The sequence below is a fragment of the Tachypleus tridentatus genome, chromosome 4 (genome assembly GCF_004210375.1).
Source record: "Tachypleus tridentatus isolate NWPU-2018 chromosome 4, ASM421037v1, whole genome shotgun sequence".
NCBI lineage: Eukaryota > Metazoa > Arthropoda > Merostomata > Xiphosura > Limulidae > Tachypleus > Tachypleus tridentatus.
This window is the reverse complement of record NC_134828.1, coordinates 45,347,788-45,361,723: the sequence shown is the minus strand read 5'-3', so window position 1 is coordinate 45,361,723 and position 13,936 is coordinate 45,347,788. Positions and strand designations below refer to the sequence as shown.

The 13,936-nt window shown below is 33.2% G+C and overlaps 1 protein-coding gene and 1 long non-coding RNA gene across 10 annotated transcripts in view; one reads left to right on the top strand and one right to left on the bottom strand.

Annotated features, from left to right (window-relative positions):
• Positions 1-13,226, top strand: part of LOC143249025 (serine/threonine-protein kinase atr-like) — a 37,364-nt gene extending 24,138 nt beyond the window's left edge. For 3 of the 9 annotated variants that reach the window (XM_076498219.1, XM_076498218.1, XM_076498217.1), the window contains 3 exons: positions 2,123-2,318; positions 2,500-2,610; positions 4,701-5,660. In XM_076498219.1, coding sequence (XP_076354334.1) covers positions 2,123-2,318; positions 2,500-2,610; positions 4,701-4,796 — 403 coding nt within the window. In that variant the 3' untranslated portion in view covers positions 4,797-5,660. Of the gene's footprint in view, positions 1-2,122; positions 2,319-2,499; positions 2,611-4,700; positions 5,661-11,560; positions 11,650-12,034 lie in introns of those variants that run through there. The other 6 variants (XR_013027372.1, XR_013027370.1, XR_013027373.1 and 3 more) reach the window with 6 other exon arrangements.
• On the bottom strand, positions 1,763-13,499 carry LOC143249026 (uncharacterized). Its single transcript, XR_013027374.1, has 2 exons — positions 13,377-13,499; positions 1,763-2,276 (listed from the first exon to the last, which is right to left on the bottom strand). It is a non-coding gene; the product is annotated as an uncharacterized LOC143249026 (long non-coding RNA).
• Between the last annotated feature and the right edge of the window lie 437 nt (positions 13,500-13,936).

The following is a 13,936-nucleotide window of genomic DNA, read 5'->3' as shown; positions in this document are numbered from 1 at the left end:
AATAAGATTGCTAAATATCAGTTTTTTTTGTCATGTGATGTGTTTGGTCATATTACATTTTATAAAGCTCACAATACAACATCTCTAGTTTCTTATGAGTTACAAACTCAAATTATTAATATTGCAAGCTGGAATATAAAATAAGAACCTCTTATATTTTCTGTGTCCTGAGATATCATTCTGTTCAATGAATCCACCATAATTGCTCTGTCTCCTTTTCCATTTTTGAAACCATATTTTTACACATAACCCACTGCACTTCATGAGGTATACATAGCAAATCAAAAGCTCAGACTTCTCCTTCACATTCTTTTCTCAGCCTTTGCAAGGCTTAAGTAGTAAAGAACCACCTTTTTAAATATAGACAAAATGGAGATTGGATGTATTTTTTAGACCCAAATGCTGCTTAGTTGGTAGCCTTGATACATTGCAGTGAAATTCTATGGGATTTACATAATAATTTATATATTTTTTGTCATTTCAAAATGCATATATAAAATTTAAAAAGATTATTTTGTTTTATATTTTCTCGTGTTAAATTTAACAATGTTTACAGTTTATGCCAAGCAAGTATAAACCTTAACATTTGTAGGTAGCAAAGATAATTATTTTCTATATTTGTTCACATAGTTTTCTGTTTTATGAATAATGACTGAAATTTAAAATTAATTTGAAAATAGTAATAATATACATACATACATAATGTAACTGAAATGTGATTATATTTTACAAAACACTAGGTGCACTATTTGTAAAAAACTAAGACAGTTGTACTTTTTAAAGACCACTGTTGGATATGCTAACATTAGCTGCTCATGTGTCACGTGATTGCAACTTTTGTGGCATTACTGTTATTCAGACACAGCTGAAAGCTCAATAAAAGATAATAAATGTAAATAGATGAATAATGTTAAATTTAAATTATGCTTTGTTCATTCTAAAATTACTGTAATATGTTAATAGGAAACTTCAAATGTTTATTTTAAGTACAGGGTGTTTGGAAAGTCACTGCGCAGTTTTATAATCATGTACATGTTTTGACTGTTTTCTTTGGCTGTGATATGTAATTAAGCAATACAGGGTTTTATATATAAGTAGAAGACAAGGAAAATAAGGGATTAATGTCGAGAAAAATTACACCAGTGACAAGTTTATATAAACTATGTCAAGTGTGTGAGTGGTGAATAAACTTAGCTGAATATGTCTAATGTTACTGGGACCATTATCTCAGTTTAGTGAAAGTACATTTGCTTTGATGACTTCTGTTGTTTATTAACATGCCTTTTCTTTCCAGTTTTGGGTTTTGTTGGAAAACAGTTTTGTTTCCTAGTAAATAATAACAATTCTTCAGAAGGTATGCTCATGGGGTAGGTAATTTTATACACTAATGTCAGTTGCATGTTTGCCAAGTGACTTACTACTTATATGGCAAGATTATTCATTAGGCTTGTTTCAAAATAGCTTTAAGCTATTTACGATAAACAAATTGTATTGTTATGTAACAATATGCAATCATTCTATAAGGAAAAGTATGATGTAGATTTATTGTCTAGTTATTTATGGTGTCTTCAGGTTGGTAAGCATTTGATACTAATTTAAAAGGTTTTAGAATTGTACAGATGAAGATTTGCAATTTTCAGATAAATAAAAGTATTTTTCATCTTAAGATTGAAATTACTTTTCACTCTTGGAAGTCAGCATTTTGACTTCATGTGTTCATGATGAAGTTTTCAGTAGAAATACTTAATTAAAAGTCATTCTGTTAGATACAAAATAGTGGTAATATTTACTGATACTCTGCAAAACAGCATGAAGATATTCTTACATTATCAGAAGTTATAGTATGACTAATATAGTGGTTACCATGGTGGTTGCAAATGAGATGTATATGGAAAGAGTTGAAAACTAACATGGTTTCCACAATTTTATCCTTTGTAAAACTTTTTATAAACTCAGTTTGTTTTTGTTTCAACTTTTAAGTTTGAGACTCATTACAAAAAATATTTTGGCGAATAAATACTATCTTTTATCTCTAGTAAACCCCCTCATCTTCTTTTTTGTGGAAAGTAAAGAGATAAGAATGTTATTACAATGGTATATTTATTTGATGTCAATATTTCAGTGAAGTTATTGTCCACATGGTTCAGTGCTATGGGTGCTCTCTACAGTATGGATGCAGACATCTTTTTCACTCCATGTCGAGGATGCTGTCACTTTCGTTCGACTTAGGCACACAAGTTGTAGAGCACCAGAAGAGTAAGAAACCTCCTCAGAATCTGGAACATTGGGAAAGGATGTTAAACGTTATGACAACCAAAGTAAATAAAATCTCTTCTGTTCTTACAATTCATTGTTGTTTTCTGTTTGGTAACAAAAAGTATTATTATTTTATTATTATGTAGAATTACAGGTAAGACAGTAACCATACCTTAAGATTTAATTTCTAGTATACCAGTTTCTATGGATTGTATTTTATTCACAGTTTTAATAATTTTTCAGGTCATTACAAATTTTGTGGAAAAGCTTCCTCCATATCTATTTTATACAACATTTTCTCAGCTAATCTCTCGCATAGGCCACTCCCATCCTGGAATATCATTACAGCTTCAGGTATGTATAGAAATAGTAAGAAAGGAAGAAAATTGTATATATTTATTCCTAGAGTAGATTAATTTTTCATTCAGGCATATTTTAATCTTTATTATTTTGGCACAATTTATTAAGTAGATGATATGTTCATGGGTACTGAAGGTTAATCATACTTGATGAATTACATACGCTAATGGAGTGATGTGTTGCTACAGATATAAGTGTTAATGATATGTTTAACAGATTTATATATTGAAGTTCACAGTTCCACACTATTTAATAATACAGTGCTGTCGTATTATAAGACTTGTAGGTGGAGGAACATATCATAGGCCTTTCATTTCATGTAATGAAATTATTAAATGATATAGTGCCAAAAACAACATTAACATAAGGAAGGCAGTTTTTTCACTTTTCATCAGTGAAGTATAGAAATTTCGTGACTAAACAATTAGGACAACAACAGACTCAGAAACTACACCCTAAACCAATTGGAACAATGCTATCATCTGCAGAACAGGGATTTTGATTATCAAAAGAACCCCTAACCCAGATGATCACTGAAACAAATTTTATTGTACCACTAGCTAGATAATAAAGAAAGTTTGAGGTTGAACAAATCTCATTAGCCAAAAGTTTGCAAATTACCAACTAAATTTCAGAATCATATAATTTTTTTGAAAAAAATGGGTAAATAAACTCGAGTCACACTAATTCCACCTGATCACATATGTATAAAGAGTTCATAAAAGTTTAGAAAGTTAATAAATTTCAAGCCAGAAGCCCTTATTCTGAAAAGTTCTTAAAAAGTAAGGGAAAAAAAATTGCCTTCCAGTATGGTACATTATACCCTCTCAAATGTTTTTTTCATATGCAACACGTCTTGAGCATTTACATACCTTATAATCAACTGATTCAAATGCATCTCCCCTGTAAATCATCATGCAACATCCCTCTAGCAAACAAAAAGTAGTGTGACACACACTCTAGACACATGTGACACTCCTATTGAATTTTGCCAAATTATCACTTCTCATTTTGCAGTACTCATGTCAAGGTGTATTTTGTCATGCTTTTTAAATTTGTCCAATTTTATGATTTTTTTTAATATTATTCTCAAGAGACTAGGTTGTGGTTGGTATTTCACTTACCAGTGGTATGATCCTCATCTTATCCCTCCCCCCCTTCCACCTGTGTTATCAAAAAAAATAATAGATATGTAGTATCTAGCTACTTCCATTCTGTGTTTATTGGTATCTAATCTTACTAATGTGTTTACAAATTCAGAGGATATTTCTATGTTAATCAGCCATTGTATAAATAAACATCATTTCAGTTATAGTATAGTCAGTGAGGCACAGTATCACCAAAATGATATAAATCAAGAGGTGTGACCCAAATGTAAAGTGGGATTTTTTTTCTTTGTCAAATTCAGAAAAGTACAAGGCTTTTGAATATTGGTTCTTATGGACTTAATATAGTCCAGAATGTTTACAAAATATGAGATAACTGAATAGAACTATAGCTTTGTCATGCTAGTACTAACTCATTAATAAATAGCCCAGCTATAAGAGAGAGGATGGTTTTACTTTTTTTATTAAAGTTTGTGGTACATAGAAGTCTTGATAATAATCCTGTCTTGAAAGGACCATACAAATTTGGAATAGGAGACTTTTGTATAATATTTAGGTGTTAAAACAAAAACTGACTGAGTCCAAATGTAAATGGTTCAAAAAGTTGTTTGTTAACTCATAATTCTGGCTAAAAGGTGATTCTGTAAGTCATTTCCAACTGTTCTGTAACCACTTCTAGTTTTGTATCAATCGACAGGCCTATGTCTGGTTTTTGGCAGATAAAATGATAAAATTTCTAATAGGTAGATTTGTAAAGTCTTGTATACTTTCTGCTGCTGACGTATGTTTTAAGTTAGTGAATATAAATATAATTAGCAAAAGAAATCACTGCCAACCTTTCTAAGTAAACTAATATATTCAAACTGACCACTATAGCTGAGCAGTTAGTGGTATTTTAATCAATTAATTAATTAGTACATTGTTCTAGAAATAAAATCAAATGGTGGTGGGTGCTAACAAACAGTTGCCTTCTCTCTGATCAGCAGTTCAAAAACAGTAGCACTGAGAAATTGCCATAACAGAGACAGGGCCAACAAGTTTGGTGGAAGTATGAATCAAACTCCAGATGTTTGAAATGTGAAAACTGAACAAGCTTGAAGTAAAATAAAAAAGACGACAACTTATGAAGCAGTAACTACCCATATTACAAATAGTTTGTCCTGCAGATTTGTACTTAGCAGTAAACAAACAAATATAACATTAGTTTTCTCAGTTGGATGTTTGATATTATAAAAAATGGTAATAATTAAAGTTGTTTTGGATTTAATATTCAATTTCCCATAATTCAGCTCCACTGGTTTTAAAAATAATATTCTTTTTTTTAGTTTGTTTGTATTTTTATCCATTATCATAAACAAAATAATAATTTGATCTAAGTAAGGGTTTTTTCTTCTTCCTGATTTGTAAAACTTATTTGACAGAAAAAAATGAATATTATTTACAATGAATATGCATTCTCATTCTTCCTGATTTTTTTAGTGAAGTGTACATCTTTTAGTCTCAAAACTATGGGATGTGGTCTTTTATATGTTGCTTCTGGCTATTTTATTTCAATTTTCAGCAATAATCAGCCATCATGCTGATGTTCCACCTTCCCTTAAATCTTGCCCCCCAGTGGCTCAGCGGTATGTCTGTGGACTTACAACGCTAAAAACCATGTTTCGATACCCATGGTGGGCAGAGCACAGATAGCTCATTGAGTAGTTTTGTGCTTAATTCAAAACAACAACCTTAAATCTTTGTGCCAGCAGTGAAATGGACATGAGATACAAGAAATTAAATTTGAAATTCATATTGCAATCTAACTCTTTGCATTTATTGAATATGCTATAGAAAATATATTCATAATTTGGGTCCTTGTTGTACTCTAACAATTTGTTAATAACCCTTTCTGTACAAATTGTGAAAATTGCCACATGTAGCATAAAATGATTTTTACCCACCTACCAATAAAATAATTAATTTTATACACTTTGTTTTTATGAGTGTATTACTTATATAATATGTTCTTGAAAAATATGCGAGTATATTAGTATATAACTTTATTGAATTGTAATACTTACGTAAATGGAAGAATCCTATTTATTATGCCATATTTCAAAGTGTCTGTACTGCATTGACCTGGTTTTTCAGAGCATTCATTACAACACTTTCTTGTTTCCTTCCATTTTGGATATCACACTCTGCATCACTTTTTTGGATGCATATTTCAACCACCAGGCAAGGGTGGAATAGAAACTAAAGCATGGACAGTTTTTTTCCAGGCTATTGCTTGCAACCTGCATGAGGATTGCTAGCAACAAATTTCTTTTTAGTGGCAATTCCATCTGAATTATGCATTTCCACCAGTTGCTGTGTGACCATTACGACATACCTCTTGAAAGTAAATATTTTTTTGCAGTATTTTTGTAAACATGAAAACTATTTAGCAGCATACATGTCAGCAAGTGTAGGTCTAGCTTCTTAAACCATGCGTGGGGTTTATGACTTGGCTCATAAAGCTTCAGCAACTGTTCTGCTTTATCAACTGCTCCCATGTTTTCATTAAACTTTTCTATATAGCATAGTTTTTTTGTAAAATTGTCTGGTCCCCAAAGTAAGTTTTATCCTTTTCAACAAAATTAGCTGAATATTTTGTGGTTATCACATATACTGCTCTTCTGTCTTCCCATTTTACTATCAGAGCGTTGTCATTACGAACAAAAGCTGTGTCATGACTCTCCAGATGCTCATTAGCGAGCTCTTTGGGATTTCTCTATTAGTGTGAATAGTAGTCATCCTCATTATATTTTGAGTTTTCAAAAATGTGCCAATCAAGTACTTGTATACCAGTTGACTACAGTTACATGACACCCTTGTTCAAGAACAGATTCTAATAAATGGACAGTTATTTATTTTTTCACTAGATGTAAGCTTATTTACTCCTTCAACATCAAGTAAAGAATATTGATTGTTGGGTATTCTCTGTAGTACGCCCTTAAGCTGTATTCACACCAATTGTTTTCACTGTTGCACATGACAAATAATTTGATGCCTTGTACATTTAGTTTTTATGAATTGGCGAAAGCCTAGTCATCCTTTCCATAGAACTAATGCTTCATCAATTAAAATATGTTCTCCTACATCCACATTTTTCATCAAAAATTTCTGAAAAGCTCACCAATAGCATCCAAGCTTGTATAAGTTACATTTTTTGACATCATTTATTTTAGTAAAGCATAAAAATTTTACAAATGACATGCACGTCTCTACTTGTTATGGCAGCCCAGAAAAAAATGAATACCTGTTTCATAGGGCATTCTTGCCCAATACTGGTTCATATTGTTATATTTACATATTCTAGTTTAAAAATGAAGAGTAAAAAATGTAAATATATCAATTTAAACGACATCTTTACACTGGATGCCATTTACAAACAGTGATAGTACGACCCAAGGAAACACGGATGGCAACGCCTTGAAGGGTGTGTAGAGTAGCATATGTCAGGCAACTATGATGTGACGTCTTTAAGTGACTGAACCTCTGACACTGGAAACATCGGAGAGGGTTTGGAATGTACGGCCATTCCCTGCAATTTAGATAACCTGCCTTGATGGTGACAGGTGCAGGTGGTTATGTAAATGTCAGAATGAGGATATTGTTCGGTATTGTAACTCCATCTTTGTGAGTGGAGATACGCCTCACTGCAGAAACTCGAGTAGAGAACCCAGCTAAAATCTCTGACTCTGGGATGTTCTTCAAATCCCTCTCAACAATAACTGTTGGATGTTTCCACTGATATGTCTCCAGATCAAAGCTTCTTTTCTGACTTTGGAGAGCTAGCAAGTCCCTACAGTCCCTTCTGAATAAAAAAAAGGAGGACATTTGCCCTCAAGGTTTCTCTGAAAGAGAATGTAGGATAATAAAATGAGGTACAACTGGTGGTACAGATGTTGAACATTGCTGATCAGAATCTTCAAGACGTGATTGTTTTCCTATTGACTGTTTTTTCACTATTTTATTTAAATGTTTGTTTGGAGGATCCATAAGAGAAAAGAAACATTTGGTGCCCACTGATCCCACCCACCATAGAGCCCTATAAGGAGACGCACTACAATGTCAAGCAAAGACACTGCAGCAACGACAGGGTTTTGTGAGCACTACACCCAAACACCTGCATCAGACACAAAGTCCACAACACCTGTTAAGAACTTTCAACACTGGTACCTGGTTGACCATAGCCCAAGTGGACCAGCTGATTGATCCAAGGGGGGCCACCCCAAGGCTGCCTGTCTATAGGAATTCAAGGTCAAAATGGTGTGTTATGGTTGGACCCCAACCAACAGGATCCTCTCCTCCCCTTCACGGTTCACCACACACGGTAAACACGTGGGTGGATGTTTAGATCCCAGAAGAGGTAATCTGAAAGAACAGAACCTTCCCTGGGAGTTCCCTTCACCACGTACAGGAGTCCACACTGAGGGGTGAGAATAAGAAGTGCAGTAAAATTAAAATAAAGAAATAAAGTTGTTGTATGGAATAAAATACAGAATGTGAAATATCAATTTTTCAAATCAATTATATACGAGTGTGCGTGTATAACAAATATTTAAAGAAACACATTAGGGATGCTGCAAACACGAAAATTGTGACCATAGTGATGACTACCAGAGCACAAAACTTTAATGATACTGAGAATTATCACAGGGAATATTAGGTAGGAAAGTAAATAACGTTTTTTGCAAAAAGTTGTCATTCGGTTTGAGGAAAAGAACTTGCAAATTTATGCTTTTTCCCAATGTCAATATTTTAATATTTGAAGCAATCCAAAGTTGACTATGTGAGAAATGGCTCAACAGCTCCATGTAACAATCATTACCTACATCTACGAAATTGGAAAAGTTTCAAAACTTGGACACTAGGTTTCGGATAATTAACATGTTGAGAGAGTCACTATTTGTTAATCTTTGACAACAAGAAATGCTCATGAACCAATTCTGGAAAGAATTGTTAGTGGCAACGAGAAGTGTTTTTTTTTTTTTTTTTTTGTTATGAGCATACTCAACGTAAGAGACAATTGTTGAATCTCTGTTACACACCTGTACCAACACCGAAGAATGGCTGATATCCAAAAAAAAAAGTTTTGCCTTGTGTTTGGTGAGATCTGGGAAGTGCAGTTTATCACAAAATTTTTGATCCAAATCACAGCTGAAAGATATTGTCATCAGTTGGAGTGCTAACACCAAGCACTGGTAAGGAAAAGAACTGCATTAATCAATATAGAAGACTAATGTTTTTTCACGACTTAAGATTGTGTTTTGAATCCTACACACTTCATAAATGACCCTAGAAAAACTTCAGGCCTTAAAATGGGAAGTTGTGCCTCATCGATCCTATTCACTAGATACTGCTCCATCTGATTATCATGTTTTAAGATCCTCACAGCATTACTAAGATGAAGAAAGGTTTGTAAAAACGAGGAACTCAAAACTGACTTAAGATTGTTTTTAGAATCCAAATTCAAGGAATTTTGTTCACGTGGAATCCATAACTTACTTAAAATATGGAATAATGGCATATAAAATGAAGTCAAATACAGTGGTATCTTCTTGAATGACTCCATTCCTGAACTATTTGGTTTTCAAACATATTGTTTGAGAAAAATGTCTTGGTTGTCGAACATAAACTCGGTTCCCGAACAAAGTTGTTTAGCCTGAACCCCTGAAATAGCCCGACTGATGAGCTGAACGACCCTTCGACCATTTTCGGCCCATGCCAAGTTTGCCCAAAACATTTTGCTCACACATGTCGCTCAGTCCACACCCCCACTAAAATCTGTTGTGAACGTTTTCGTTTTTTTTTCTAAATATTCTGATTAAATAAGTCATCATGAAGTCAAAGAAGGATAATGAAAGCGGCAAACCAAAAAGAAACGTTGTAAGAGCCACAATAAAGGAGAAAAAAGATCTTGTAACGAAGTACGAGAGTGGTGTTCGCTTGTCTGACCTTGCTGCACAGTTTGGAATGGCAAAGTCTGTGGTCTGCACCATGCTGAAAAATAAAGGAGGTGATGTTGCAAAAGGAGTGACAGTGCTTACGAAACAAAGATCACAAACAATGGAAGAGGTGTAAAAAGTGTTGTTGATTTGGGCAAACAAAAAACAGTTAACTGGTGATAGCATTTTTGAGACCATCATTTGTGAGAAAGCAAAGCAGTTTTATGCTGACCTCCTGAAAAATACTTCTGGAACGAGTGCTGATCCAAGTGATGTCTTTAAGGCTAGTAGGAGTGTTTTGAAAAATATTGGAAGAGAAGTGACATACATAGCTTTGTGAGACATGGGGAGGGTGCTCATTCTAACAAAGATGCTGCTGATAAATTTGTCAGGGAATTTAAGGACTATGTAGAAGCTGAGGGTTTTATTCCCGAACAAGTGTTCAACTGTGATGAGACAGGCCTTTTTGTAAGAAAATGCCAAAGACAACCTACGTCACCAAGGAGGAGAAGTCACTGCTAGGGCACAAGCCAATGAAGGACAGGCTAACTCTATTGTCATGTAATAATGCAAGTGGGGTCTTAAAACTTAAGCCTTTGCTTGTTTACCATTCTGAGAACCCAGTTGTTTTTTTTAAAAAATAATTTTCTGAAAAGAAAATTAAATGTCATGTGGAGGGCTAATAGTAAAGTATGACACAGAGTTAACCCTCAGAGAGTTCTGGAAAAATCACTTTAAAAATCTCCATTGCTTGAGGATCATAGACAAAGCCTGGAAGGAAGTGTCTTTGAGGACCATGAACTCAACCTGGAAGAAATTGCAACCAGATTCAGTAGCAGATAGAGATTTTGAAGACTTTGAGTCTGAGCCTATTGTCGAGGATATTGTCTCACTAGGCAAGTGTATGGGCTTGAATGTGAGTGGTGATGATGTGTAGGAGTTGGTGGAAGACCACAACACTGAGCTCACCATGGAAGAACTCCAAGACCTTCAGAAGGAGCAGCAACAGAAGGCAACACTGAGGAAGTGTCTTCAGATGAGGAGGAGGGAAGGGAGGGTGTTCCTAGTTCATTAATCAAGGAAAGTGTGGAAAATAGGGAGAGTTGCAAAGTTTTGTGGAAAAATTTCACCCTGACAAAGCTGTAGCAAACTGCAGCATAAACCTTTTCAATGACAATGCCATGTCTTACTTCTGAAACATTTTAAAATGCAGGCAGAAACAAATCTTATTAGACAAGTTTTAGTGAGAAATAGGTCCAGTGAGTCTCAATCGTGTTGTAGTGGTGCAAAAGAGAGAAAAGAGAAAACCCCAGAAGGAAAGTCACCTGACGTTTTTATGGAAGGTGACTCCCCTTCCAATAATCTTATAACCTTTCATAAGATCACTTCTTACTCTTCTTTACTCAGCATTTCCCTGCATGCAACCTAAAATCTTGTTTTCCTTATGATTAACTAACATATATTGTCTAGAAGACCTTAGGAACACTAACAATTATGCCTCAATCTTACTTACTTGATTTTACAATGTCTTAAATGCAATATGAGGTCCAGAAATTTATTAACTTCACCTTATTTTAGTTCTTTTATCCTCTGTTCTCTTACACTCCTAGGTATGTTTTAGTATTGTATATAGAATCCAGGTTAACTGGGTAACAACTAAAATATTCCTGGTTGACCAAGTATGATAATGACTGAAAATGTCTGATGACCATTGCTGTCAGTGAACAAAGGTAATGAGGTGACCTTATTCACTGGACAAAGAATGTAAGTTGAAATTCTTGATATGAGCCTACTTTCTTTGTTCACACTTTTACTAAATGATCAAGAAGAAAGATGCACTACTTTGAAGAGCTAAATATTTAGCATTACAGATATCAATCTTGAAGTAAAGAGGACTGGAAGGTTAAACACCAACCATCTTGTAGAAGAGGAACATTGTATTGTTTGAAATGGTAAGTGAGCTGCATCAGCTATTCCAATTTATCAGTACAATAATGAATTTTAGTAGTCTGTTCTCTTTATTATACTTTTAAAATTAAACAATAAGTTATCCTATTGTAAACACTCTCAAACTCCTATATTTTGTTTTTTCTTTACTTCATTTTTTTTACCTGGTGTTTTCCTTACATCATTACAATATGTTACTGATTTCCATGTTTGTTTGTTTTTTCTCTTCATCATTTAGTACTGAAACTTATGTTAGTGAACTTTCTATTTGTCTTTCCTACAAGAAAACATCTCTTAAATAGCAATTTCTATAACTTTTTTAAGAAATAAAATTCATCCAATGTTTTAGGTAAAATAAAATATCTTCTATTTCTAAACTATTTGGTTCAGAGACATCTCAAGAAATATTTCTAAAAACAGAGGGTTAAAGTCAGAAGCAATGAATTTGCCATTACAGGCAAGTGCTTACAATCAGATTCGATCATTTATAATATGTAAGACTCATTTAAGTCATATTGTAGATTTGCAGCTATATATACTACATAATAGTAAATGTTGGTCTGTTCTTTTACATTCTTAACCCTGCATTAGAATTTCACCCTGTATAAAACAGCTGCTCAAATAGGTACAGTAATCTGAAATTACACAAAGTCCATTATTTCAATGGCATTTACTGTATATGTATACTAAGAACAATACATCTCTTTGGTAACCTGCTGCTGATATTACCAGCAAGTGGCAACAAGTTAATCCCAATCACATTATGTCAGGGCTTACAGAATGTTATCAAGACTGCATAGATTTCTTTGAAGACCTGACTGACAATTGCCATATTTTATATCCAAGAAGCTGCTGTGGTAGTGACATTTTCCATTATTAAGCTACAAGGTAGGTATCTGGAGGTTTTAAATAAAGCTGCTGATAAACCTAGCAATTTTTATTAGAACTCATAATCAAGTGTTCTTCATAAACCCAATATAGGAGAACTAAAATTAATTTAGTACATCACTTCTTAGCTTGCAGCCTGAGCAAATATAATTATTGTCAGAAAACAACAAAATTATAAACCCTGTCATTTTGAAAATCCTTCAAAGGTAATGAGCACATTGTTTTTTTGTAACTTACAAGAGGGTAAAAATTGTAGATAATGGAAAAGTAATTAAAAGTTTTAATGACATTATAAAATCTAAAAAATTATCAAATGTTTATACCCTAGTATTTTAGTAGTATTAAAAAGGATAAACAAATTCTTGCTTTTATGACCTTGATGTTATGCACATAAAACACTTTTACAGGGGCATAAAAACTGTCAGTGTTGAGTTCCTTTAGATTTTTTATGAGTAAAAATTTCTGAAGACAGTGATTGTATAGACTTATGAAAAGTTAACAAATGTTTGAAAACGTCTTGATATTACTATTTTTGACTACAATTTTCATGATAACAAAACACTGCATTTACATCTCAAAAGGTCCAAAATCAAATTCTATGACTACATGATGCACTAAACTCATACCTCACTGAATAACAAAATATACAACATGATTACTCCAGTTATGTTTTACCAGATAAGGAAGATCATCAACATCTAAAGGTTATAATTACCTTCTTCAGGAAATGAAATTCACAACATAATCACCAAATCAATGTAGTTAAACCCCACTATGTAATAAAGCATGTATCAAAACTACTCAAAAAACATAACTGATTATAACCAGAAAAAAAAATACATACCAGCACTGTTTGTACACTAAGTCCTGTCTAATCAGATAAAACATTGTACAGTGGCCAGCTGTGGTTTTGTGCAGAGAAAACCCATACAATGGCTCTCTGTGGAGAGCATATGTCAGCTTCCACTTGATAAATCTACTACTGCTGCTACATAGCACATGAACACATTAGCAAATTTTTTATATGTATGGAATTTTTCCATTGTCTTGTGACTCCTAAAAATAACCCTCAAAGCTGATAATGAAAACATAAGGATATGAGCTACCTCAGATATAATTTTTTTTCACCTTTAAGAGATTGTAGATTGACCAAATGTTATTATTTTACCTGAATAATAAATATAAAAAGGTTCAGTCATAAAAGTGACATATTCTGATAAAATATAATAACTTTTAAATAGTTGTGTGAAACAAAATGAAGAAAAATTGCAAATATACTTTGAGAATGTAATATAACAAGCTAGAAACATAAAATCCTCTGAATGCATTAATTAATATAAAACTACATGTACTTTGGACTTCAAAGGTTTATTATATGCATTAATGATCTAATGATTTCATTCA